Source organism: Festucalex cinctus, chromosome 17 (assembly GCF_051991245.1).
Source record: "Festucalex cinctus isolate MCC-2025b chromosome 17, RoL_Fcin_1.0, whole genome shotgun sequence".
NCBI lineage: Eukaryota > Metazoa > Chordata > Actinopteri > Syngnathiformes > Syngnathidae > Festucalex > Festucalex cinctus.
This window is the reverse complement of record NC_135427.1, coordinates 2,831,434-2,858,040: the sequence shown is the minus strand read 5'-3', so window position 1 is coordinate 2,858,040 and position 26,607 is coordinate 2,831,434. Positions and strand designations below refer to the sequence as shown.

Below are 26,607 nucleotides of genomic sequence, written 5' to 3'. Positions count from 1 at the left end.
TTGTTTTGCTTTATTTGTTTTTAGACAAATTTGTTAATTCTGCTCATATTCTCTGGATTACAGTCAGCAATGAGTACGGATTGTGTTTTGTTTTGCAACTCTTTGATAGAAGTTGAAAACTTGTATTCATTTAATTTAGCATGTCAGCATTTATACATTGTACAAGGTAAATGCCTTAAAATACATTTTGTTAATGTCAGAAATTGTACTGTTGTCTTTGTGTGTGGAAAAGCTGCACTCGGATGGCTGGAAAGTGATGGAAGTGCTGAATTCAAACCCCCCCCCGGTTAAAAAAAAAATGTATTTTTTACCAAATAGATTGTTATATCCATGTGTACACCATACAGTAAAGAAGCACTTAAATCAATGCAAGCTTGCAACCTTCTGTTCAAACTTCTCGTCATAAAACAACAACAAACAAACATGAAAACAACCAAAGAACTGCTCAGTGGTCGAATACTTTTTTTTTTCCAAATCTTGGAATATATTGTTTTGTTTTTGTAAAACTCCCACCATCATTTTGCATCTTTAATGTTTAGACACATCTCCATGATTGTAAAGTGTTGAACAACGAATGGCCACTTATACTTGCAAAATACATAAAAACAAAATATATGTACGTTATATACATGCAGATTGTAAATTGGTGATTTTGTTAAAATAAGGAAATAAATTACAAAAGAAATGATCACAAAGCTGGATCAAATGTGTTTCTGCAGCTGGTGTTGCTACTCAAAAGACACCAAATAATAGTAATACAGTAGTGCAAATTATTCCCAATCTGCTAACCAATATTCCTATAATGGGAATATGTATTTTTCACAAATGAAATACTGTACACTATCACAAAAAAAAATAAGGTACAGTACGTATTCGGCTTTAAGGTGGAATTTCAGAGTGGACCTAAAATGCTCTTTAATCTTAATTTGCCTTTTTATTTATTTAAATTTTTGACAGATCCTCACAAAGAGACTCATAATCACTCATTTAAATGTTTTGGTCTTTTTGTGTGTGGGCACACCTCTCGCGTGATCACGCGTGATGTTTCAAACGTGAGGTCGAGCTTGCAGGCACTTCCGGGTATGAGCCGATAGTTGCCAATGCCAAGTGTTAACTGAAAAAGTGTCGGTAAGAAAAACAAAACTTGCTTTGAAAACACTTTCTGACGTCTGGGGATATCACTTTTGAATTAAAAAAAGAAAATATATTGGGTAGAGAGGACACACAGTCGGTCTATTTGTTATATTTACCGCCGCCTCTATGACTACGTTGCACTACGTCACAGTAGACTGAGTCAAACTAGCTCGAGAGTACAGGTAGTCGGCTTTCATTACATTAAGATTTTTGGCCGTAAATATTGAACACGTTTAATATTGAAGATTGTCAGCCTCGACCAAAGACATCTTAGTGGAGCGTTTTTCGTCCTTGGTCGAGAAGGGGCAAAAATTGGAACAAAAACGGTTATGTGTGCACCCACCCTCAAAATTAGTCATTTTACGACGAGGATAAATAATATACACACTTGTATCCAAATGATATTGTTTAAAATGTTACAAGTTACAGCACCTCAACTTATGTCTGCGTTACTCGTATCGTAACGCACCACTGTCGTGTTTTTAGGTCCATCCTAACATTTCACCAAAATATCAATATCCCTAATCTTTTTGAGTGTATTAGGGTTGCGTGTTTGTCTTTAGCTACGAGCAAATCAGAGCGTTTTGCATATACAAATCAGACCAGCTGATTAATTAGCTTTAGAAGCTTCCCATCAGGACAGGAGATGATTGTTGAGAATGGTACCCAGCTGAATGAAGTACATATAATATCCTCCAGAGGGAGCCAAAGTCTTTCCAGACGTGTCCCATCAAAATGTTCATTGCTTTCAACGCAGAGCTGATCCACAGGTGAAAGTTTGATTCTGCTGCCCTCAGACGTGGCAGTGATGCAAAGGAGATACGTTGAAAAAAAAAAAAAAAAAAGCCTTTCGTTATTTCTTATTGGCTATCCTCCTCTTCCTGGTGGCCAACATGTCATAGAATGGATCTCTGCTGATGCTTGCTCTGGGAAGATTGGAGAGAAAACATTACTGAGCAACCTAATGATATATCTAATATAAAAACTCTGTTAAAAAAAATAGGCACCACTGCAAGAGTTGTATTAATGTAATAGAATGTTTTATTCTGCTCTGACCTTCCTTTGCGGCGTTTGTGCTTTGTGAAGGTGAAACTTCCATCTTTGGCGTACCCTAACACTTGTACAAAAATTGCACTGGTTTCATTTACATACACGTCAATGCTAAGTGGATTGTAGCACCATGAGAGCACACAGGGTGTCCGTAATAAAATTTAGAGTCCTGAAATGCCATCCATCCATTTCCTATATTGCACTTGTACTCAATTGGGTCACATTAGGGTGAGTCGGAGTACTTTGGAAAAACCCACACAAGCATGCAAACTCAACATAGGAAGGCCAGAGCTTAGATTCGAACCCCATTTCATCCATTCATCCATAAATAACATGAATCATTTTATTAACTCATTCACTCCCAGCAGCCATTTTCACTAACTCCCAATCGCTTCCAGCTGTTTGACTGGATTTTGACTGATTTTGCAAGGCCCACAGAATATTGTGTTCTATTGCTATGGAACCTACCAAAAGAAAGATGAGAGTCTCTTCTTTCATCAGGAAAAAAAATAATATATTTCTATCCGTTTTTGCAATTAGCAATAGAATATAGCTAAGTTTCATCATTATTCACAAATCTGTTTAAAACAGTAGGCAAAAGAGGTTGTTGCAACATGGCCCTGGTTGATCTCTTATACTCTGCTCCCACCTGCTGACCGTTTTTGTAATAACTACCATTGCTTCAAGAATTTTAATCAGTTCAGAGGCTGCACCAAAGCCTTCTGTATGCTCTAGCATAAAAAAAACGTATACATATGTCTTTGGTTATATCCTCCTGACTACCAGGAAAAAAAATATTGTCCAATCATATTTATTTTTGATGTTTCCCAATCTTTGTGAGGTAACTGGAATACTGCAAAAGAATTTTTTGAAACCCCCCCCCAAAAGTTTTTAGTTTTAAGCTATGATGTGTCCACTACAGAGGACATTTTGTTGAAATTTAAATGCTAGGCTCAAATACAGTTAAAAATAATTCAAACAATACTTTAATGTGTTCTTAAGATTCTTAGAGAAAACATGCTAACAACATTTAATGCCTAAATTTGTTAAATAAAGTGCTATACACTTACTTTTCCCCTTCCCTAAAAAGTGCTTGCACTGAGGGAAGCCATTTTCTTTCATGATGCAACCAAAGGTAGAAAAGCCCCACCCCTACACATTTGGTTTCATTGGAAAGCTCCGAATGTCCTCTATAGAGCACAAAATGAGTTAATTCAATCGTATGCACTGGCTGGGAGATATTCAGGTTTAAAAAAGGTCCACTACAGAGGACAAATTTGAATTGCTTGTAGTCAGGAGGATATTTAAAATAGAACGTATTTATACGTATTTTTAGACTTAGACTTGACTTTATTGATCCCTTTGGGATTTGGGAGCAAATGAGTTAATCAAATTAAAATTAACCATCTACGAACAATCTGGCCCGTCTGTACAGTTTCCAAATCGAATGTCGCACATAACTCAAACCGCTCCTGATATCAAGCCCACTTGCGTGTGCACGTGTGTGTGTTTGCTTGAACTAATCAAAGGGAAGTGAGCTTATCCGACAAAGCAGAAGTCAACTCGGTGTGTTATCTGCATAGAAGTGTGAGAAACAGACTCCTGCTCGGTCACCAGCGTGCACGTGTGTTTCCATTGTGTCTTTGTATTAGTTATTCGTGCCACACACACACGCACACGTATGTGTCAGCTCATCGCCAAGGTCACCCATGAGAAGCCGACACATGGGATGTGGCTAAGTGCCCCCTCGGTGTAAATGGATCCGCACAAACGCAGCCGCGCTCACTTGATGGATTTGATCCATTCCTCCTTCTCCTCGGGCGTGGGGGCCGATATCCTGTAAACCACGTGGTTGCCCTCCACTACGCGCCCGTCCGCTTCTGTTTTGCAGGCCTTGATGACCTGGCCTTTGTGGTTGGGGTTGTAGAGCTCAAAGCAGTTCTAGTGGACGTGTCAAAAAGCCAAGATCGTATGAAAATCGGTCTCAACGTAAGAAAATGTAAGAAATTCGATGCGTCTTTACCGGTTTCCTGGGCTCATCTACTTCTCGGATGCTCAGGTTCTCCAAGGGGATAATCCCACGTGGCTCTTTATCCTGGAAAGAAACATCGGCGTTACCTAGCCAGCAATAACAATTAAATAGAATGCAAAAAACTAAACAGTTAATGCATCATGATTTAGAAAGTAAAATACATGAAGCCCGTCTATGGTGTTTTGCATTGTAAGATAAAGTGGTTTATTTAATACAGTGACAACGTTTAATTCTTGTTGTCTTGTGCTTAATTCCACAGTAGAATTCAACTGAAAGTGGCAACCAACAGCCCGAAGTTCTTTTTTCGGAGAATTGTTCACTAACTGCCAAACTGCTGCTTGTCGAGAAGTGAGGTAAGTGCATTTTCTGCCGCCATCTCACACTCCAAATGTTTTCGTTGCAACTAAAGACAAAACATTTGGGCCGAGTGATGGCTCGTATCTAAAAAATAAATAAATAAATACATTAAAAAAAAAATCACAAGTCGATGTACCACTATATTATTTTGCTCTTATCTAGTGGCATCTTGTAGCCAATTAACTGTTGAAGTGATTTACTTAAATACTTAAATGACATTCTGCTTTTCCACACCCTAAACTAACTTATTTTATTTTTTTTGCTCTCTCTCTTAATACACTGTACGGTGTCCTTGAGTGCCAAGAAATGTGCCTTTAAATATAATTTATTATTATTATTATTATTATTATTATTATTATTATTTGAGGATACAAAAGTAGCACTTTGGTGCCATCTAACCGACAAATATCGCACTTTTATTTTCTTCTTCAAGTCTATTGTTTTTCTCCTCATTGAATTTTTTTGGAGAGAAAAAAATTGCACCTTTTCCTTCTGAATATTATTTTTTTTTGTACCTAAAAAAAATGGCCATTTTCATTCTGAGCAACAACAAAAGCATAACAATAAAATCTACATTTTTTTTCTGGAGGGAAAAAAAAGCCCCCCCCCCCCAAAAAAAAGAAAATTCTGTTTTTTTTCCCTCAGAAAAAAAAATGTAGATTTTTTGTTGTTGTAGTTGTGTGTTTTCTTTTAACCCCAACCTAATAAAATGCCAGTTTTACATGCAAAAAAACAACTACAAAAATTTTGTTCTTTCACAGATAGATTCGTTAAAATATATTTGTCAGAAAAAAACACTAATTTTTCCAATATTCCAATAAAGTGCCAATACGAACCATATTAAAGATTTAACAAAAACAAACCCCCCCCCCCCCCAAAAAAAAAAAACTACTTTTTCATATGTAAAGAAAACCACCTTGTTTTCTCTGGGGCAAAAAACAAACAAACATTGTTTGTGCTGATTAAAATGGGCGTGCCAACAACAATATACAGGAAATACCAAATAAAACAACACATGGATGTACAATTAGGTCTACTGAGTTCTATTTTTGCTTGTATACACAACACTGTGTGTATCAAGATGTGTAATTTACTTTGAATTAAATTCACTGTGTCACTATACGAATAAATTGGTTGTACAAATTTCTCATTTGTCGATGCAAGACCTCGAGGTGGCGATTCGAGTATTTTTCTTGTTCATCCTGGTCACGTAGGGGACAGCGCCCCAGGGAGACGTAACGCTATGCTCTCTAGCCTCCTGCTCGTGCACCATTATAGCAATAGGGCCAGATGTTTGTGTGTGTGTGTATGTGCGGACCTTGAGGAGGAGCCCTCCATCCTTCATGTCATCTTGCTACTAATGAGGGGGCACAGGAAGGGGAGTGTGTATGTGTGTCCGTGTTAGGGGGTTGTTCACACAATGCTGAGTGTGTAGTGACACTCAGCAGGTTGAAGCACTTTGCGCGGGCCCAGATGTGTGATGTGTAGCATACAGATGTTTCCCATGAGGACTGATGTTGGCGTGAGGTTCATTTCGGTCAGAGAGCCAAGCTGGGAGGCAAAAAAAAACAAAAACCTTTTGACCTGACACTACATGTCAGCTATTTATTTATTTATTTTTTTAATATACCGCTGCACTGAATAGGACAAGTGAACAACTAATTGTGGGTTAGATGTCATGTGGTTCTATAGTGTAGTGGTCATCACGTCTGCTTTACACGCAGAAGGTCCTGGGTTCGATCCCCAGTGGAACCATCCCTTTGTTACAGATTGTGTTTTTCATGATGTAACGATAATGGCGATAATATTTCAATATTAAAGCTACCACAATATCGTTGTTGTCATGTCACGATATTAAACAGCAGCGCATCTGTTAAAAAAGTCAGGTTGATTTCCATTTGTGCAGTTCTAACACCCTCTAGTGGCTTGTTTTCTTAGTGCACTTTAATTTTCATAAGGGATGTTTTGGCCCTTCTATGTTTAAAATCCATGCTATTGGCCAGATGAAGGGAAACATACTATACTTGTGAAGCAAGTCAATAAGTGGAGTAACTTAATGTGTGCGTGCACTAGCAAGTAAGTGTCTCAATATTACGTGTTATTAGAGATTGTAGGTGGTTTATATGCATTGCTGTAATGTATATATATATTTTTTAATATTGTGACCTTTTTTTTTTTTAATATCACTAACCTCCCCACAATATAGTGATATCGTATTGTGAGCGTCATATCGTGATATCCTAGCGTGATGTTTGGATGTCGTTACATCCCTCTTGATAAATAGGAAAACGTGGTGTAATTGATGTTCGAGAAGTGTGTTAATTGCTATCTTAATCATTGTAGCTTTGCTATAGTGAATGTGTAAATGAGTTTACAGCGTCTGCCGTCTATTATCTTTTCATCTGGTTCCGTAGTGTAGTGGTTAGCACGTCTGCTTTACACGCAGAAGGTCCTGGGTTCGATCCCCAGTGGAACCAATCGCTTTTGCAACTCATCATTTTAATAATCAAATGTGATATGACACTTGAGCACAGACATTTGCCCATAGCTAAATCCTGTACATACAGAGTCACATATAGCATATACTGTATACTTACGGTTGTGTATTCAAAGTAATACAGGCAGTTGTCAGTAAGGATGAACCACCTCCTCTTCCACGTCTTCACCCTGCCACCTGCACACAGTGAAAAAAAAACAAGTTCAAGGGTTCGAGTATGAACTCCAGCTGAGTAGATCACCCGGGACACAAGTCACGATTACCTCTCACACAAACTGATGAAATCCTCTCACATATTATGATGAAACACTAACCCATACAAAACTGAAATCCTCTCAAACATGAAATACCTGAAATGCTCTCATCACACTTAAATGCTATCATTTAACATGTGTGCTCACTGCTCACATATCATACTAAAATGATTTCATATGAATGGATGAAATACTCTCATATGATGTGCTGAAATACTCTCATCTCATATAATAAAATTAAATGCTCCCACATATTGAAATACTCTCATATTTGAAATTCTCAATTTAAGATACTGAAATAGTCTCATATTTTATGTAGAAATGCTCACACATCACACTGAAATGCTTTCTATAATATGGGGAAATTAATATATTTGAATGCTCACACAACATACAGAAATACTCACACACTCATACTAAAATGTTCTTTTAAAATATACATTGTGATGCTCTTAATTTAATATACTGAATGCTCTCACAATTTTTACAAAATGTTCTCATATGCCATTGAAATGCTGTCACACACGACACTGATATTCTCTCATGATGAAATGCTTTCCTATTTTAAAATGATCTCACACATTATACTGAATGGCTCTGATGTAATATACATATTCATATCTCACATTCCATTCTGAAATACACTCATATATTAAAATTCTAACATGTCTAAATTTTTAATAATATACTGAATCCTTTCACACATATTAAAATTCTTTCACAATTCATAATGAAATTTTCTCATATAATGTACTAGAATGCGCACACTCATGCTCACAACTGAAATCCTCTCACACATTAATGATACTGAAATGTTCTAATATAATGTACTATATATGAATTGCATTTTTTTTAGTGTGTGATAGCACACTAAGGTCAAGGCTTGTAGTTCTGATAACATAAAAAAAGCAGCCATGTATTTTTAATATACAAGTCAAGCTGGCAAATAATCGTTATATAATGGAAAGGACTTGGAGGCAAAAGCGCTGAGTTGCATTTTTCCTCTTAAAGGAAATATCCTTTTGTCAAGACACAATCCCGCCATCTGCCTGCATCGTCTAACAGAAGTAGATTATTTGGATTAGTGGATATTCAGTCATGTAATTAACCTGCATAATACAAAACAACATTATGGCTTAGCGCAATGCACAGTCTGTAACATGTCTGCCGCAGACTGCAACCAAGCAGCCGTTAAACTGATGTAATCAATATGTAATGTTCACTTGACCCAGATTTTTCGACAGCGGTGTGAAATCAGCATTATTAATATGAGTAAAAGTCTGCCCTGGTTGTTGGTTGCACAAGATCAACGAAAACGTGGAAATGCAGCATGTTTCGTATGAATTATGGTTGAAATGTATTTGCATTGTAGCCTTTCACTTTTTTATTATGAATCCAATTTTGGTGGCAGTTGACAACTGTTGAGTGTGAATAACTGCAATCTACTGGTTGTCACAGGACACTCGCCGATAAATTGAAACACAGCAGGACGCTCAGTCCTGCTATCCCGCGCCGTGATCGTATTTATCGTACTGAACAGGCGCAAGTGACAGGAAAACGGAGCCATTCATTCATTCATCCAAAACAATCCCAAACCAAGCGGCGGGACCCTCTGATGCAGTTCAAATGAAAATGGAATTCAGTGATGGGGAAAAAAAGCGCGGCCTAACTTGCTGATCTGGCAAGCGCTGCTGGCCGGGGACTGAAAAGCCAGAGCCAGAGAATGCAGAGGGAGGTGGTGGAGTGGAGTGCTGGGAGTTAGTGAGGCCAGCAGGGCAGGACCAGAGAGGGAGGATAATAAAAAGGGGAGAAGGTCTCCATTATTTCTCTACATGAGCAGCGACACAGCAGTGGGCACACATTCCCCACAAGTCCATTTTCTAAAACATGTTCTGACAAGTGGGGTGGTCTCTAATCGTAAAAAAAGATGAGATGCCCCAACCAGAAGACCCTTTGTCCCTTTTTTTTTTTTAATGTAGACTTTAACTCATTTGCTCCCAAAAACGTATAAATACGTTCTATTTTAAATATTTTAAGTGTCCCAAAGACGTGTTTATACGTTTTTTATGTTTTATTTATGCTAGAGCATACAGAAGGCTTTGATGCAGCCTCTCACCTGCAAAGAACGGTTGAAGAAATCGTAGTTATTACACAAACGGCCAGCAGGTGGCAGCAGAGCAAAGGACATCAACCAGGGCCATGTTGAAAAAAATCTCTACTACTCTGAATTCTAAATACTGTAGATTGATGTATAATGATGAAACTTAGCTATATTGTAATGCTAATAGGGCTGCCAAGATTAGTCGACTAGTCGTGACTACGTCGACGACCAAAAGAGTTGACGGCTAATTTAAATCGTCGACTAGTCAGTTTTACATACTATATATCAGCCTTATATTTGTTTTTTTCTTCCAAAACTGCCTCAACCGCTCGTCGACTTTGAGCAATTATTTAAGGAGTCTGACGATGGGATCCGATTAGTCGACTAATCGCGACTACTGTTGGTGATTAGTCGACTAGCAAAATAGTCGTTTGTGGCATCCCTTGAATGCTAATTGCTGCAAAACGGAAACAGATATAAATATACTTTTTTTTTTCCCGATGAAAGAAGATATTTTAATCTTTCTTTTGGTAGGTTCCAGTTTTTTTTAGCAATAGAACACAATATTCTGTGTGCCTTGTAAAATCGGTCAAAATCAAGTAAAACAGCCGGGAACGAAGGGGATTGTTTCTGTAAAAATGGCTGGGAGTGAATGAGTTAATAATACCGCTCGTAATAGTTTCTAATCATCTTTGTTATCAGGTCAAATTGTCCGAACATTTTTACATACCAAGCTTTAAAAGCCAGCCTTCTCTGTCGGGGTTGAAGAACGTGTGCGTCAGATCATTGCCGTCATCTTCCGGGATTTTGAATGGCTCGTTTTTGATGCTGTCGTAAAGGTTCTGCAGAAAAAGGCAAGGGCTGTTCATCAGAGTTAGAAAACTGCGATGAAAAGGTTCATTTATGACAAAGGGAGGCCACCGTCGCACACCAACAAATCCTCACCCTGAGAAGTTCCTCTGGCAAGTCTCCTCCTTCGTTGATCCCTCTGTTCATGGAGATGAAACGCTCCACGGGGGGCTTGTCTCTGACGTTGGGGTTATGCAGGCTGGTGTTCAGCATGATGATCGCAAATGACAGCACGTAGCAAGTGTCTGAAATTGAGATTAAACCAATGTGTTTTTTCAAGGCGCTATCAATTATTAGTATTAGTAGCGAAGTAGTTGCTAACCGATATTTTAAGCCGATATTCACACAAATATTGGTGAGAATTTAAAAAAAAAATAGAAATTACAGTTTTTGAACGTATTGAACAACTTTTCATATTTGCAAAATGTTTTGTTTTTTTAATTCTTTAATTCAGTGGTGTCAAAGTCCCATCCTCAAAGGCCTGAGTCCTGTATGTTTTTGAGGTTTCCCCACATTCAAGTTCAACACAGCTGATTCATATTTAAGCTCATCAGCAAGCTCTGCAGGAGCCTGATAATGATCCTGATCATTAAATCGGGTGTGTTGGAGTAGAGAAATCTCAAAAACATGCAGGACTCAGGCCCCCGAGGACCGGATCTTGACAAGTGTGCTTTAATTAGCAGGTAGACTTGCTTTGAAATTCTAACAAAAAGTTCAGGGCGTTCCCAGGATAATCTTTGTGCCTTTGAAAACTTAAATGAAAACTTAATAGCGCCGTATTTAATTATCAAGTCAATAAAGTTTTCCAACATTTTGAAATATCTGAAATGTGAAATTTTTACTTATTACCTTTGTTACAATTTCAAACAATCACAAACTGAAAATGAAGCTTCCTGAGGTTAACACTGTTTTAGATTAGATCTTTTATCAGCCATCAGATTTTTAAAAGGACGATATTTGTCAAAATGCCGAATATCGGCACCAATCGGGTCTATCGCAAGTCGGAAACCAGTCAAGTGTATCATAGTCTTTCTGTATTACAGCCTTTTTAGTACTGGATGTAAAGTGATGTACTATAATTTGGGTAATGGCATAAAGGAGGATGAAATAATTCAGAATTAGGGTTCTGCCCAGATAGATAGATAGATGCACGTTTGTTATTATAAATCCAAACCCCAATGAAGACATGCAAATACACATTATGTATTACTATGCCTAATATATGTAACGCTCAACTTTCCTCTGCTTTGCTTCCTCATGTATGCACAACCAGCCTCTTTCCCTCTATAAAACATCTTGAAATATTCACTAGTGTGTTGTTGTTACTGTGTTAGTCACCAGACTGTGTTCTCACTCCGCCAGGTTGTGTCTTTGTGAATAATGGATGTAGCGGCTCTTTGCTCATCTGCCGCACGGAGATGTGATGTTGTGTGATGTTACTTAAATCTGCTTGATCCTTATTGAGCCTTAGTTACAGCAACTCTTGCAGCTGGCTGTTGTAAATGTGGTCTAAATGGTGTTTGCTCATAGTCCTGTTGTCAGTTTTTGCAGCATATTGGACTGAAAGTATCCAGAAAGTATTCACAATGCTTTTATCTTATATTTTGATAAAGTCGTGAGTTGGCTCAATTTCATCTCACATTGTGACCAATTTATGAAGAAATCCAGGTCGTTCCAAAGGGTTCACATACATTCACGTTTTGCTTGCAACTGCAGTGTGTCTGACCTGTGGACTGGAAGACCCCAGGGTTGCACTGGCAATAGCGCGACGCAAAGGCCTCCATCATGCGGTCGATCTTCTGAGCTTCACCTGGCAAACGGAAACTCCACAGGAACTGCCTGGAAGGCCAACAGGAAGTAAGCGGCTGATTCCGCTAGCGTCGCGAGCTGTCAGGATGTGTTCAACGACATTTTTTTTTTCCCGCTGACCGTAGCGCTTGGACGAGGTTGAGGTCAGCAAACTCGTGCAGCTCCACAAAAGCTTGCAGCACCTTGATGTTGAAGTCATCCCTGGTGAACGAGCAGACACATTCCATGTCGGAAAACAAAAGCGCAAACCGTACGCGACCGAGTTAAACAGGTGTTGAAATGGGCCTTCCCTCAGCATTCCTGTCGTGATTACTAATTTATTCGCACAAGATGCTGAGAGGTTGGCGTGTGGAAGCAATTTAAACTGCTGGCCTGCGCTTTGCATTTCCAACCCCCTGAAGGCATACGGCGCATGTGCCAGACTGATGAAAAACAGCTAAGCCCAAAACCACACATAGTGCGGTTTGTTTGTTGGGCCGTCGGTGGGTTCTGCGGTGAAACCTGTCCCCGGCTTACACGATCCTCCACCGTCTTTTCGTGAGCCAGAGTTTTATCTTCTGATAAGTTCTGATACAATAACATTCTTCAACTAGACTAAGTGCAATCTCTGGAGAAATTGTGCGGGAATGCTGAAAGCTGAATGCTAATAACTGAATGCTAAGATTTGAATGCATGTGGAATCATTATGAAGTAAATTGAGAGATAAATTATGAAATTGTAACCTTCGGGTTACTGGACAATGCACTTTACCAATGGTGCCACCGAGCAGTATCAGACACCTGGTAATGATAAGTTATATGTATGGAAGTGGGTGTGGAAAGTGGTACTTAGAAAAAGTTAAATGTCTGTCCCATTGAAAATGAATGGGGAAAAGTTTATATTAAATGTTAAATTGTGCAAATACTGTAAGTAATGTGGAATCAGACGATATATACCCCGGGAGGCATGAATTTTTTAAGCTAGTTGAAATTTGAACAATGTAAATTGGAAATATTTTGTGGGAGTTGTTACACAGGAAAAAAGTGTGGAGAATAAAAATCACAATAACATGTGGGAATGTGAAGCTTTCCCACAACTAGACTAAGTGCAATTTCTGGACTTCTGAACTATTTGAACTGGAGGTTGTTTTGGCTTTTGAGTCGTCTGACGCTGGACAAAATCAGGCCAAAAAGAACTCCTTCTATTTGTCAGCTATTGAGGCATTTACATTAATCCCAAAGCAAGGGGCATAATTCGAACAGAACTACTTTCTTATTGAGACAGAACTTTGCAGGCATCTATTTTTATAACTTTATTACAAAGAGAGAAAAATCAGCTGATTAATTGCCGACTTGTTTTTGGAGGGGAATGTTTGAACCCCATTATCTCATTAGCGAGTCTAAAGAATGTTATATGAAATATCAATATAAAGTCTATAAAGGTCTTGATTGCGCCAATTAAGAGTCCCCCATCCATGTGATTATTTAATCCATTATTTGAAATTGATTGCATTTATTTTCTCATGCCTCTTAGTATACTGAGTTTCCGTGTGTTGTGGCGTCTGTTTCCCTGCTGTTTCCCCTCCTCAGCGTGTAATGATAGGTTTCCACCCCATGCAAAAGCCCAATTACTGATAATTAGACTGTGTCAAGCCACATTCTGCTTTTTGTATGGTCGGTGGCCCCTTTGATGAAGGCCCATGAATGAAGCGTTTTGGCAACCAGTGGCCCCCCTGGTTGGGTCGCCACAGACTATTATCAAACGTGCGTTTTATTGTCTCAACTCAGACAAACAGGCTGGGTGTGAGGTTTTGCTTGGACCGAAGGAAAGATGATACTGTAGGTCTGATATCTATGTATTGATTGTTTGTCCACCAAAAAAACACTGTCGTCATATATCGAGTTTTTAATCCCATTTTATTGCGGATTGCATAATGGAATCAGGAAACCGATGTTATTTTTGTATCCCATTTGGAGTACTGTTAAAACCATCCATCCATCCATTTTCTTGACCTCTTACTCCTCACAAGGGTCGCGGGGGCTGCTGGCGCCTATCTCAGCTGGCTCTGGGCAGTAGGCGGGGGACACCCTGGACTGGTTGCCAACCAATCGCAGGGCACACAGAGACAAACAACCACCCACACTCACAAGCACACCTAGGGACAATTCGGAGCGCCCAATTAACCTGCCATGCATGTCTTTGGAACGCGGGAGGAGACCGGAGTACCCGGAGAAGACCCACGCGGGCACGGGGAGAACATGCAAACTCCACCCAGGAAGACCGGAGCTTGGACTCGAACCCGAATCCTTACTGTAAAACTATAAGATGATAAAAGTGTGTGGTGCCCTTGTAAAGTGGCTACCATGGCGACCTATCTGCACCCCTGTCAATTCTACCCCTTTGGGACTCTTTCCAAAAATGATAAATAACAAGATGGCACCAGTCAAATTTGCCAAAGGCAAACTGGTACAAGCACTTTTGCTATGTCCACGTTTATATACAGTCAGTCCGTAGAAACTGTTGAGACGAGACCATTGGAGCAAAGTATAAGCCTCAAGTAAGCTACAGAGCTAGATACTCCGTCTCACCGTTCGCCGAGGTAGTCTCCAATGACGGTCTTGTTGAGACCCTCGCCTTTATAAAGGAACTGGGCAATATCTTCTGGAGTGTGCTGAAGAAGGTCGTTCTCCAGTAGGAACTGGATTCCCTGGAGAGAGGCAGGGGGAAGAAAGGGGTGAGTCCCTCTCAAAGAGCTAACATGAACCACTTCAAGGTTCACTGGAGGACAGTGAAGAACAAGAAGAAGAAATGTACCTTTTTAGGGTCCATGTTGAATTTCTTCCTGCCCATTGCGATCTGTTTGTTTCTCTGGGATGTTTTACTGGAAGAGTTGTTGACATGGACAGTTAGCAAAAAGGTGGCGCTAATAGCGTACAACTCTAATATAACTATAGTTACAATAACCGAAATGGAAACTTGATCCTTACCAAGCACGCTCAAATACTGACACACTTCAAACAAATGTGAAAGATGACCTCGTCTTGCGCAATCTTACCTCTCACCAACACACGTCAGCTGCTCAATTTCTGTCATGACTTCGGCGATCTCAAACTTCAACCTCTGCGTAACGGAAATATTGATGCAGATGAGTTGCGACATCATTTGAAAATAAATGAGGCAAATTCATACTATTGTACTTTTATTGGGCAAATTAACTTATACGAAAGACATGTAGCTGTGGGGACACTGTAATGTTCAATTAACTCATTTGCTCCCAAAAACATTTAAATTCTTTCTATTTTAAATGTTTTAAGGGTCCCAAAGACGTATTTATATGTTTTTTTATGCTAGAGCATACAGAATACTTTGATACAGCCTCTGAACTGCAGAGAACGGGTGAAGCAATGGTAGCAATTTCAAAAACGGCCAGCAGAAGGCAGCAGAGTATAAGAGATCAACCAGGGCCATGTTGCAAACATGCTAATTTCCCCACAGTTCTAAACAGATTTTTCAAAAATTATGAAACTTAACTATTTCTAATGCTAATTGCTGCAAAACAGAAAAAGATAGAAATATACTTTTTTTTCCTGATGAAGAGAAGAGAAGAAGAGACTCTAATCTTTCTTTTGGTAGGTTCCATGTTTTTATAGCAATATCATGTGGGCCTTGCAAAATCAGTCAAAATCCAGTAAAACAGCCCGGAGCAAAGGGGCTTACATCAGTGAAAATGGCTGGGAGTGAATGAGTTAATAACACTGTTGGGTCAAAAGTAATCCAAATTGGGTCAAATAGCTAGTTTAGAAGGGACTGAGTAAATTCTGTGTAGCAGGTCGGTCCAATTTGTTTTTATTTATTTATTTAAAATTGTGTTATTTTTGACCAAGCAGTTTTAAGGGTGCAGGACTTGAAGCCCGATCCCTGTGCCCAACATCAGCAGTTGACCTACTGAGCCCTCCAACTGCCACAAATGTTCTCTAAGAATGTTCCATTATTTCACTTCAATGTCAATACACCAACTGTTGACCAGCTTTGGCCCTTCAGACCGCCCAAATCCAATCTTTGACCCAATCTGCTGGATCAAAAATCCCAACCTTGGGTAAAACTACCCCAATCTGCTCAAAATCCACAGCTACTCATCAATTTACTCACTATTTTTTAGTGTGTTATCTTTGTAGATATTGTACAGATCTTGTACTAGACCACAATCGAATTTGTGACCTGTTGCAACAATAATGTAAGCTGTTGTAGAGTTTCACACACACACCTCAATGTCGTCGAGTAGCTCTCTTTTCCTGCGCCGGATGTTGCACAGTTCATCCCTCTCCTCCAGGGAGAGATCCTCAGGAACTGAAACACATGATGGAGAAAACACAGCATAAGCGCACACTCATTTGTACACAGTTCACATCCTCCAGTGCACACGAGCGACAACACACCAAGATCAAAAGGCAAATGGAGGGATTGCATGAAGTCGAGGGAAATAAAAGAATCCAATCTGGCACCTCGTAGCTGCGAATGATCAGGAAAACATGAAAAAAAACGTGTTTTGCTGCCGATCGTTGCTGCTTCACTGACTGTTTCACCTCGTTTAGATGGAGCGAGGCGCGTCGCCAGGCGATGTATTCACTCTTAATTAACTCGAGAAAGAGAGAACGGGTTTTAATTAATCCACTTCAAAGTGACTTGGCCCACTCGTCCTTCTCCACTTGGCCCAAGGGATAATTCTATTAATAAAACCAATCCAGATTAGCTTTCCACGACACTGGATTCTGCGATTTAACTGCCAGCTCCAGGAGAAAGCAGAACGGACGAGTCACTTCTTTATCTCAATCCATCCTACTAAGGCACATTAAGTATGTTTGATCTTGCTTCATTAGGCTAACGTGGTACAAATCTCTCCGCAGGGCTAATATCGCCTACATGTTGCGGAGGGAGCTGATATTGAAAAAAAGAGAAAAAAAAAATCACCAGTTTTCATCACTCCCTCAAGATAAGTAAAACAAGGTCACTCAGCTCAGAGGAAAGCATTCATCCCACTTTTACTTTGACAGCTTGTTAGGAGAAGAGTTGCCACACATTTCAATGACCTCATTGACCGTATTCCTGAAACGCTGTTTTTAGAGTCAGGGAAACTGCGGGGGGTTTCAACAGCTGCGGGATTTCCTGTGTGGGACCTGCGTTTAACACATCTTAACTTTGGGGGCCATGATTCGTTTTATTCCCATCTGCTGTCAAAGCACCACGACAGAGGGAAGGAAAATAGAGATGTTAATTAGTGGTTGTTACCGCCGGCACTTGTGCAACTATACTACAAGTGTGGAGGATATTAAAAGGCAATTAAGGGATCATAATCAAAAAACTTTCAATGCTGCTTGTAGTTTTATGTGGGGGTTTTCTGCTCCAACTTTGTGCAGACGTTTCTGGCCTGGTCAATTCAATCAGGCAGATACTTGACATACAGTATCGTTGAATTGTTTGGGGTCACTTGAGATATAAACAGCAACTATAGATGCTAATCATCAGGCCAAGTTAAGTTAAGTTAGCAGAGGCATTGCTAAGGCAGTTTTGTTTGCTTGTTTTTTTTTTTTTTCACTCACTCACTCACTCACTCACTCACACAATGAAAAAAAAAATCAGTGCATGCTGTCAATTTGCTGCTGGAGTGACGTCATTCAGACGACAAATTCAACCCCCCTCCCCCTCCCCCGCCACCCCTCGCGCTGTGATTGGCTGGAGGGGTAAACAACTGTCTGTCCACAGAAACGTCCCGCTGTTGACAAAACAAACACAAAATGGCAAAATATAGGCTGGGGGGGGGGGGGGGGGGGTAGGAAAAAATCACCACCACACATTAACAAAAGCCCAGAGGTGTAGATTGAAAAGGAGTTCATGGGTATACATCCTGTATTTATATAGTGCGTTTTCCTGAGTGAAAACAGAAGACCCCGCCTTTAACTGTCTTTGAGTGTTGCATTTGTGTCCTCGCTTGCATCTTGTTCATGACAAGATGTCTCGTGAATGTATTTCGTTGTCTATAGTGAGCTCACGTAACATTTTGTGTGTCGTGGAAAACATTAATTTAGGCAGAAATATAAATTATATTAGTAATCAATAGCAAAATACCAAACAAAGCATGAAAACGCATGTCTTGGCGATTATTTATACTAACGATGTGCAAAGAACAGGCATCCCGGAGGCCCTACATTAGCTAATGAGCTAATGTCTACTCACGACAACAGCACAACACGCATGATTACAATCTTGATTCATTCCAAATCTAATGAATGGTAGACATTGCTCCATGCCATAAAAGACCACCGCCATTATTATCCGACTGCTTCCATTATCCTCCAACCCAGGCCAGGCCTCTCATGCCCGAATCTTATTGGTCTCTCCAAACTCATAAACTCGACTGTACAATCAGCACTCACATCTTTACGCCAGTGGGTAATCTTGTTTGGAAATGGTGGAGGGGCTTTTCTGCAGAGGTGGTCTGCCAATTCCATTATTAACACACTTACATCAGTGACCTTCCATGACTCATTTCTTAATTGGGTTTCTTCAGGAAGCGGAGAAGAAGGCACGGGAATAACAATACCGCCAATACAGGCCTATTATATTGATAACCTGCTAAAATTTATACCACATTTTTGTCCCTCAAAATGATGTTGTTGTGTGTAATTTTCAATAAAAAATACAATTATTACCTAAACAATTATATGCCTGTAACATAAAAAGTATACTTTTTCGGCTGCACTGTAACAGTGGGTTGAGAGAGCCCAGAAGATTTAACATCCATCATGTGTCCAACCACACAAGAGGCTCCCATCGTAATCTCACCCGCAAGCCCCCCAAAAACAAATCCCCCTAAATCTACTTTTAGGAGTAAATCCCCTGCCTCTCTGTGCACCCGAAGCGAACAACTGTTCCCCAACGAAACCACCCACCGGCTTTAACTGCTTTCATTTAAATGAATGCACCCAAATCTTCACTTTCTTAACTTGCCTTCAAAGCCAACAGCTGGAATCATGCAGGAATTTCAATTTCACTTAATTGGTTTGAATATTATTATAGTTACAACCAAAAAATGTATTTGTTCACCTATCCATGCCAGCATGTCATTTCCATTCATTTCAATGGGGAAAGATGATTTGATGCACAAGGTTTTTTTTGTTTTTGTTTTTGTTTTGTTTTTGTTTTTTTTTGTTTTTTTTTTGTTTTTTTTAGTTAATAGGGGCAGACAGATATACATTTTTTGAGGCCGATTCCGATGTTAAGCAGAAAAAAAATTCAGATAACCGATTAATCAGCATTAATAAAGCCGGTGAAGGGGGTGAATGTCATTATCTTTGTCTTATTTCAGATAATGGATGGATGGGATGTGTTAATATATTTCTTTAAAAAAAAAAAAAAAAAAATCGGCCGATATTTTCCGATTTTAAAAGTGATAGTATCAGATGATTAAATTGGCCGGCCAATTTAATCAAATGGTCCTAGTATTTAATAATGATAATAATAATAATAATAATAATAATAATAATAATAATAATAATAATAATAATAATAATAATAATAATAATAATAATACTCGAGTATGTACCTATTGAAACATTCTTGTTTGGCGTTATTCTGTGAGAGTTTTCTAATGTAAAATCCAGCATGTGCCTTGGCTTAGTAAAGGTTGGGAAACATTGTTATCAAGCACATGGAGCTCCCAGAGAGTGAAAATCCCACGCTCACTTGACGTGGGCTGCTGGTTGACTGGGAGTGGATTGAGCCATGGTTCCCTTGGCTTTATTTAGCAATTTAATGTACTGTAATGCTTCAAAAAAAAAAAAGAAAAGAAAAGACCCCTGTTGCTCCACTTGGCAGTACAGCAAACAAGTTGGTCTCTAATCTATAACCCACCACTTCCCCCCTCATTGCCTCCCACTGCACAAGTATTCACATTACGACGCGGGCCGTATCGACAGACAGACAGACGTGATGAGACGCACACATACACACACTGGAAGGCCAGCTGGCACTAATCCCGCACACTGCCCCCTCCCCATCCCCATCCCTCTCAAAGCCCCAATATGAGCGGAAGTGTGATGTATGGCCGGCCTATACGCAGATGTTGCAGCTGCCCGATTCTAACCTAATTTGCCTCGCCTGGATAAAAGGAAGCACGTGGAGCAGCAGATAGTACTCGGAGTGTTTGGGCAAAAATGATGGGTTGTCATCATAATGGAGGAGCTGGAAGTTATTCATAGACTTGCAATGCTGTCAATGATGGAGCAGGGGCCGAATACTGTTTTTATGCTATGTGATGTCATGAGCTTTGTGATGTCAATCTTCAATTCTTTACTAGTCACAACCAATTAGATCGATTCACTGTCTGTAGTAGTGTTCTGAGAAGTGGGTGTCTTTGTCGGATTATTACTCTCTGTGCAACTCTCTTTGTTTCTCGTCTAGTCAAGTTTGTTCCAAGCCTCTCGATGTGAATAAATAGTTAATAGTCTTATTTGTGTCTGAGCTTTGGGATCCAACCTCTAGCTCATGACAGGACCGAACCACCTAATCGTAGCAAAAAAATCAGATATATATTCAAAAATCATCATAATGCATTTAGTTTCCCAACATTACATGGTACTGCGTCCATTTGAGCCACGCCCCAGAAGCAGCATCTCTCCTCTATGCGTGAGAGGAAAGATTCGGGGCGCTTCTAGTTTTAGTTTTAACTACCTCACAGAGGATATGGGGCTCAAAGAAGCTGATTGCTCGGGTTAATCTGCCGTTTTTGGGGATGGGGGACCTCCTGCCGAGAACGCATTTGCAATGGGGGTGGTCCGCACATGATGTCCTCATTCGATCACACATCTGCTCAGCATCAGCGCTGTGATAATATATTCGAATCCATGGTAGGATCTGAGAGGTTTTGCCGTCGTATGTTGGCAGGCCAAAATCATCATCATGTGAGGATTCGATCGGCCTGAGAACGAAACACGCTGATGTTTTTTTTTCTTCTAGCATCTGGACAGGGTTAGGGTCAGTCCAAGCATCTCTGTTGTGGTTCATTCATTGCTGACCATGTAGGTTTTAGACTCTGATAGAGGCATTGATTTAACATGGTTAACAGTTTATTATTGCAGCCAGTGAGCTTTTCAAACTGATGTAATGATTCTTAGCGACGGCAAACAAACAGCACAGATGTGATTGCGCCGTCACGCTGTCACGTTGAAGGGTCATTTCCTGACACACACCTCTTGCTGCCTGCCCCAGGCGTCAGTCAAGTGACGGACAGGATGCGGAATGAATGTAATAATCCACCTGATAAGATGGCCGACATTATTGCGATGTGTATCCAGCTTGAAAAGCAATTTTGAAATGGGTTCGCCAACAATACGGCAAATGAGTTCTCTGATATCGTCTCGAGCCGGACAGGATGCACAGCTGACGTGCAGTCCCGTGTACTACCTGCGGGGTTACTGCTTATGCATGGCTGGCGTGTCACCTGTGCTTCATCTATCTTCTGCATGGAACAAGTCACGTTAAATGCAAATGTGCTCACATTGTCACAGAGAAGAATAAAAACATGGACTTGAACATGTAAAAAGTGCAGGATATTAAATAAATGTGCGCCAGGATGTTTTATTAAGTTAAGAATGAGCTGGGTGTTAGCGCAGTTCTCCATTACAAGTAAAACAGCTAAGAAAATAAAAAGTGTAGAATCAAACACTGTGTTTTTTAAGGTCAGCTGGAAAGCTACTACTGTCTTTGATTAACACCTTACTCTATTTCCAGAAGAACAATTTTAAAAATATGTATTTTTCTTAATGGGAAAAAATGTTTTTGAGGGTTTTGGGAGGTTGTGTTTTGGTTTAGTTTTGTGTGTTTGTCTCTTGTCTGGTTTGTCTCCCCTTGTCTCGTCTTAGTTAACCTCATCCACCCGTGTGTGTCTCCCCTCCCCGTATGTATTGCTAATTAGTGCCCTCTGCCTACTGTTTCCCAGGTGTGTCTTGTTAGTGTCTCATTAGTGTTGTATTTAGTTAGTGGTGTTTGTTCACGCGTTGTGCTAGCATTGTATTATCTTGTCAAAGTGTGGCGTGCTGTGTGGGTGTCGTTTGCTGTCAAGCCAAGTGTCTCTCTCTCGTTCAAGCCAAGTGTCTCTCTCTCTCTCTCGTCCAAGCCAAGTGTCTCTCTCGCACGTCCAAGTCAAGTCTGTTCTGCCAAGTCTGTCCTGCCAAGTCTGTCCACGTCATGCCAAGTTTGTCCATGTCATGCCCAGTCTGTCCACACTCAAGCCCAGTCATGGCAATCAGTCTACTCATGTTCCATCCCGTCCTGTCTGTCACCATCTTGCTGTAAAGTTCCTCACGTGGCCCTTCAGGTCTGTTTCCCTGCCTTGTTTCTCCGCCTTTGGGTCCATCCACCACATCCACACACCTTCAACTGTGACAGAGTGGACTAGTGACCTTTTGGATGACATCATAATAGGCTCACGGAGCTTCATTTAGACAAGGCAGCTTTATTGATATATATTTATTATATTTAGACTTTGCTAACATCTTATGAAATCTTGGTGCCAATGAGCAATATTGGAGTGAGTTGAGGTGCTTCATTTCGTCTAAAGTAGAGCTTTCCCGCCATCTTGTAGCATCTCAGTCCCAAGGAAATATCCTGAAGTGAATTGAAGAGCTTCATTTATACAAAAGTAGTGCAATGTCACCACCTGGTGGTAGTAACCGCAATGTCACCACCTGGTGGTAGTAACCTGGTGCCAAACAACGATGTTGACGTGTTGAGGAGCTTCAGTTACTCAAAAGTAGTGCTTTGTCACCTTCTCGTGGCATCTCGGTACCAAGGAACCGAGTTGAGGAACTTCAGTTAGACAAAAGTAGTGCTTTCCCGCACTCTGTGGCATTTAGGCAGTTGTATGAGCCTTTTGACGGGTGGCGTCAGTTACTTGCAGATTTTTGCTATTGGCAGCAGGGCTGGGGCTGTGTACAATAATGTACTTTTCAGTGTTACAGTCCACTTGCATTGGGCCCAAGTGATAACCAGCGCCAGCAGGAGTTGCATATCAAGGATTCTCACCTCGACTGAGTTCTGTGCGCTACTTTGTGCTACTCCAGTAAATTTCGCAGTGCCTTTTCCGTCTCTCGTCTGCACACTTTGAGCGCCTCTCCTCTCGCCAAGCAATAAATCCACGAGAGACTACCTCTCTGTCGAGTGTTGCCTCGCTAGCGAACCCATCCTGTCCACCTACACACACATTTGCACACACTTACCATGGTGTTGGGAACACGCAGGGAAGCTTTCGCAGTCTCTCTCCTAATCAGCTCCATATGTAGTCTCCTCTCTCAGCTCTTCATAGTAAAGTCTTTTACAAGCTCCCACTCACTCTCAGGCACATTTACTCGCTATTACTATCTGGGAGCATGTGCCATGACATACAGTATATTTAATCTTCTACTGTTGCCCCACATACCTTGTAATCTTGGCAGTCAAAAAGCAATTCTCGGTCTTTACAAAATCGGATCTTAAGCCGTTAAACAACACAACTGGGCTAAGATTGTGGTGCAGTCAATCTTCGCAGGCACACAAAGGAGACATATTTTGTTTTTAAGACATTTGGACGGGGTGAATTCAATCTGGCTCAATGCTTTTATAGCAAAGTATTTTTCGTCCCTGCAGCCGGGCCAACCAACAACAGACATTAACAGGAAATCAAGAGGGTTTTTTTTTCGCCAAAAATACTTCAACTTGAAAACAAAGACAGTCACAAGACTGAATTCATTACTTGAGTGTTTTGTTTCGGAGAGTTATGGATTCCTTTGAATCTCTTTGTTTGAGCTATTGTTATTGAACGCCTACAACACAGTGATGTTGTAGCGATTAATCTGCCAATTTGGAGTTTGTTCAATGGGAACGAAACTTGAAATATGTCCATTTAAATATGTTGTTTTTATTTTTCTCAAGCTACATCGTCAACAAATTAATTTTGGCCTGTTTTACTACCGCTTCTCCTCTAGGGACGAGATAAAACAAAATGACTTGATTTCGCAAAACGGCAGCCAAATCGTCGTTTTCTGCCATCCCAAATTCTCTCACAGTCAGTCCACCTCCAATGTCGAGCTGCCCCAAGTGACTGTCTGGTGCCCTCCCACACACTCCAACTACCGCCACAACAAAAGAGCGAACCCTAATCACAGGACTTCCCCTTCTAACCCACTAATTCCCTCAGAGGCGCAGTGCTAGATGCCAAGAAGTCACACATACAGTGAGCGGATTCAGGTTTTTGCAAAAGCTGCCTTCGGTTGACTTATTTTTTTTCCCAGCTCGAAAAAAACAGCAGCAAAGAAAGGTGCACAAAATTGTGCACGTGGCTAAGTGCACCCATTAAAAGGTCCTTCCAGACATTACAGCTCTTCAGTTAGATACGACTTGCTAACCACACCGCAAATAAACAGAAATAAATTGACCTTGTAAAACTGGGAATCTCATTTTTGTACTCAAAATAACATAAACATGGGCAGAATAAACATACTTTATGTAAATGTTCCCAACAAATCAGTTTTTGAACGATCAAACACTAATGAAAGGCAATCAAAACCCAACAAATTTGTGCTCCTTTTCCATTTCTCCGTCCAGCTTATAAGATAAAAACACGTTCATAAATTGCTTACCCACTCGCATCATTGGATGCGCTTTATGTAAACTGCAGCAAGTTCTTTTTAGCAAACAGTAAATATAAAACGACCAAGGCCAGTCGTCAGTGCAAATAAAACACATCAGCACAAGTTGATGGTTTTATTTCACGTATAAATAAGAATTGATCACAAAATGCAGGCCGAAGAGCAGGAGGATTGTGCACTTCCCAGAATCACATGACTGTCTATCGACAGCATGACACCCCTTGAAGGGATAATTGTGTTGGGTTTTTTTGTTTTTTTTTTACTGTGGAGCTAATTTACTTTTTATTTGCGGTAAATAAAAATGCATGTTAGACGCTAGTACTAACACAAAATGGGAGGTGTCCTGGCTGGATCTTCGTTTTTATAAATACAGGAGCAGAACGAAAAGTTCAAATGGAAATACAAGCATGACATTTGGTAAAACTAGATATACTCTTTAAAAATACTGCTCGCCTCACAAAATTCCTAGATGGTGACCATAACGAAAATTTTCTTTTTTCTTTATAACTTAAAGTGCATTGACTTTAAGCCTGATAAATGTACTGAGGGTGAATATGAAGTTGAGTATTGTGGATATGTTGGTACCAGGTGCTGTATTGTTTACGTTTCTAAAAGTGAGCCAAATTATATGGAATTGCATACCCAGTGCTGGGTCCAAAAGAGACTGAGCCAAATTATGCTGGGTTATTTATATCCAACACATTGGGTTGAGGATTTGACCCAGCACATCATTTGACGTCTTTTTCCGTCAATGGCAGTGAATGCGTTAAAGTTGTTACATTAAATTGACTTCAACTACAACACAACAAAAAAATGGCAGATTCAGCTTTTTAGCCCATCCAAATCATTCAAACTATTCTGGTGAATTGATGCTATACAGATCTGTTTGTTCTCACATCGGAGCATGTGTTGCACAGTTTGCGCACTTATAACCAAAATAGTGCCAAATGCACAAATCACACATACACGCATCTGTTGGCAGTGCTGCACGAACGCAGCCTGCGACGCCAGCAGCGGCGCCTGACAGATACGCAAAGCGCGGCGCGCACGTGAATCGGATAGAATTGAATCTGGCACGGAGATGCGCAGGAATGTGACATATTGTCGCGTATCTGCTCTCGGCTGACAGGCTCCTCTCTCGGATAGGGCGACAAACTATATCGGCCTCGCGACGCCCCGCGTGCGATACCCTGGAATGAAGGTGTGCATGTGAGCAATGTTAAGTGACGTGTGCAGCGGTGACCGTGCGAGCAGCCGAGTGCGAGTCAGGCGACGCTTACCATTAGTTTCACATTTATGGTAAGTTATCTGAATAATTCATTCAGCGCAGGGGCTGTTTCCAGTCTGATCACAAACGGCACGTCTTGCTCGACGCTCTCTGACAGCCCGTCACATGATCGACACTGACTACAAGGGTGTGCATTTATAGTTATGTGGTGTTTTTTGGGTTTTTTTTTTTAAGTACAGTTTGGCACGCATGTCAGAGCTCAGAGTTCCACCTCCTGGGTGAGCGTTCACAAACAGATAAAGCAGAGTTTGAAGTTCCTCTAGAATGGTAAGCGCGCGGATTAAAAACATCATGAGCATGCACAGCGCTATGCTACATCTAGGGTGTCAAACTTGTATTCATCAGGAGTGAAATCGTCATTACGGCAACAATAAATATGCTATCTTATGGCTTCATGGTGCCAAAGAACTGCTGTATGTTTACATGAGTTGAGGAGCTTCACATGGGGAGATCTTGAAGTTTACTTGTGTACACGCACTTTGCACACACCAATCTCATTATACAGACTCAGTGAGTCAATTTCTGCTTCCGCAATGTGCGCGTTGACCGCCCTGAATTTAATGGGAAGGAGGGGAGC

At 40.5% G+C, this 26,607-nt stretch overlaps 1 protein-coding gene, 1 long non-coding RNA gene and 2 other non-coding genes across 5 annotated transcripts in view; 3 read left to right on the top strand and 1 right to left on the bottom strand.

Moving 5' to 3' along the window:
* Positions 1 to 136: 136 nt before the first annotated feature.
* Positions 137 to 26,607, bottom strand: part of LOC144005178 (cytohesin-3-like) — a 28,524-nt gene continuing 2,053 nt past the window's right edge. The window contains exons 1-13 of one of the 2 annotated variants that reach the window (XM_077503178.1): positions 16,499 to 16,657; positions 16,327 to 16,409; positions 15,118 to 15,182; positions 14,877 to 14,943; positions 14,651 to 14,769; positions 12,204 to 12,284; positions 12,001 to 12,113; positions 10,371 to 10,519; positions 10,156 to 10,267; positions 7,171 to 7,247; positions 4,208 to 4,279; positions 3,971 to 4,125; positions 137 to 2,060 (exon numbers count right to left, since the gene is read on the bottom strand). In XM_077503178.1, coding sequence (XP_077359304.1) covers positions 1,988 to 2,060; positions 3,971 to 4,125; positions 4,208 to 4,279; positions 7,171 to 7,247; positions 10,156 to 10,267; positions 10,371 to 10,519; positions 12,001 to 12,113; positions 12,204 to 12,284; positions 14,651 to 14,769; positions 14,877 to 14,943; positions 15,118 to 15,182; positions 16,327 to 16,409; positions 16,499 to 16,529 — 1,197 coding nt within the window. In that variant the 5' untranslated portion in view covers positions 16,530 to 16,657 and the 3' untranslated portion in view covers positions 137 to 1,987. Of the gene's footprint in view, positions 2,061 to 3,970; positions 4,126 to 4,207; positions 4,280 to 7,170; positions 7,248 to 10,155; positions 10,268 to 10,370; positions 10,520 to 12,000; positions 12,114 to 12,203; positions 12,285 to 14,650; positions 14,770 to 14,876; positions 14,944 to 15,117; positions 15,183 to 16,326; positions 16,410 to 16,498; positions 16,658 to 26,607 lie in introns of those variants that run through there. The other variant, XM_077503179.1, reaches the window with a different exon arrangement.
* On the top strand, positions 1,064 to 12,126 carry LOC144005179 (uncharacterized). Its single transcript, XR_013279520.1, has 3 exons — positions 1,064 to 1,128; positions 4,476 to 4,569; positions 11,991 to 12,126. It is a non-coding gene; the product is annotated as an uncharacterized LOC144005179 (long non-coding RNA).
* On the top strand, positions 6,256 to 6,328 carry trnav-uac (transfer RNA valine (anticodon UAC)). The gene has a single exon. It is a non-coding gene; the product is annotated as a tRNA-Val (tRNA).
* On the top strand, positions 6,978 to 7,050 carry trnav-uac (transfer RNA valine (anticodon UAC)). The gene has a single exon. It is a non-coding gene; the product is annotated as a tRNA-Val (tRNA).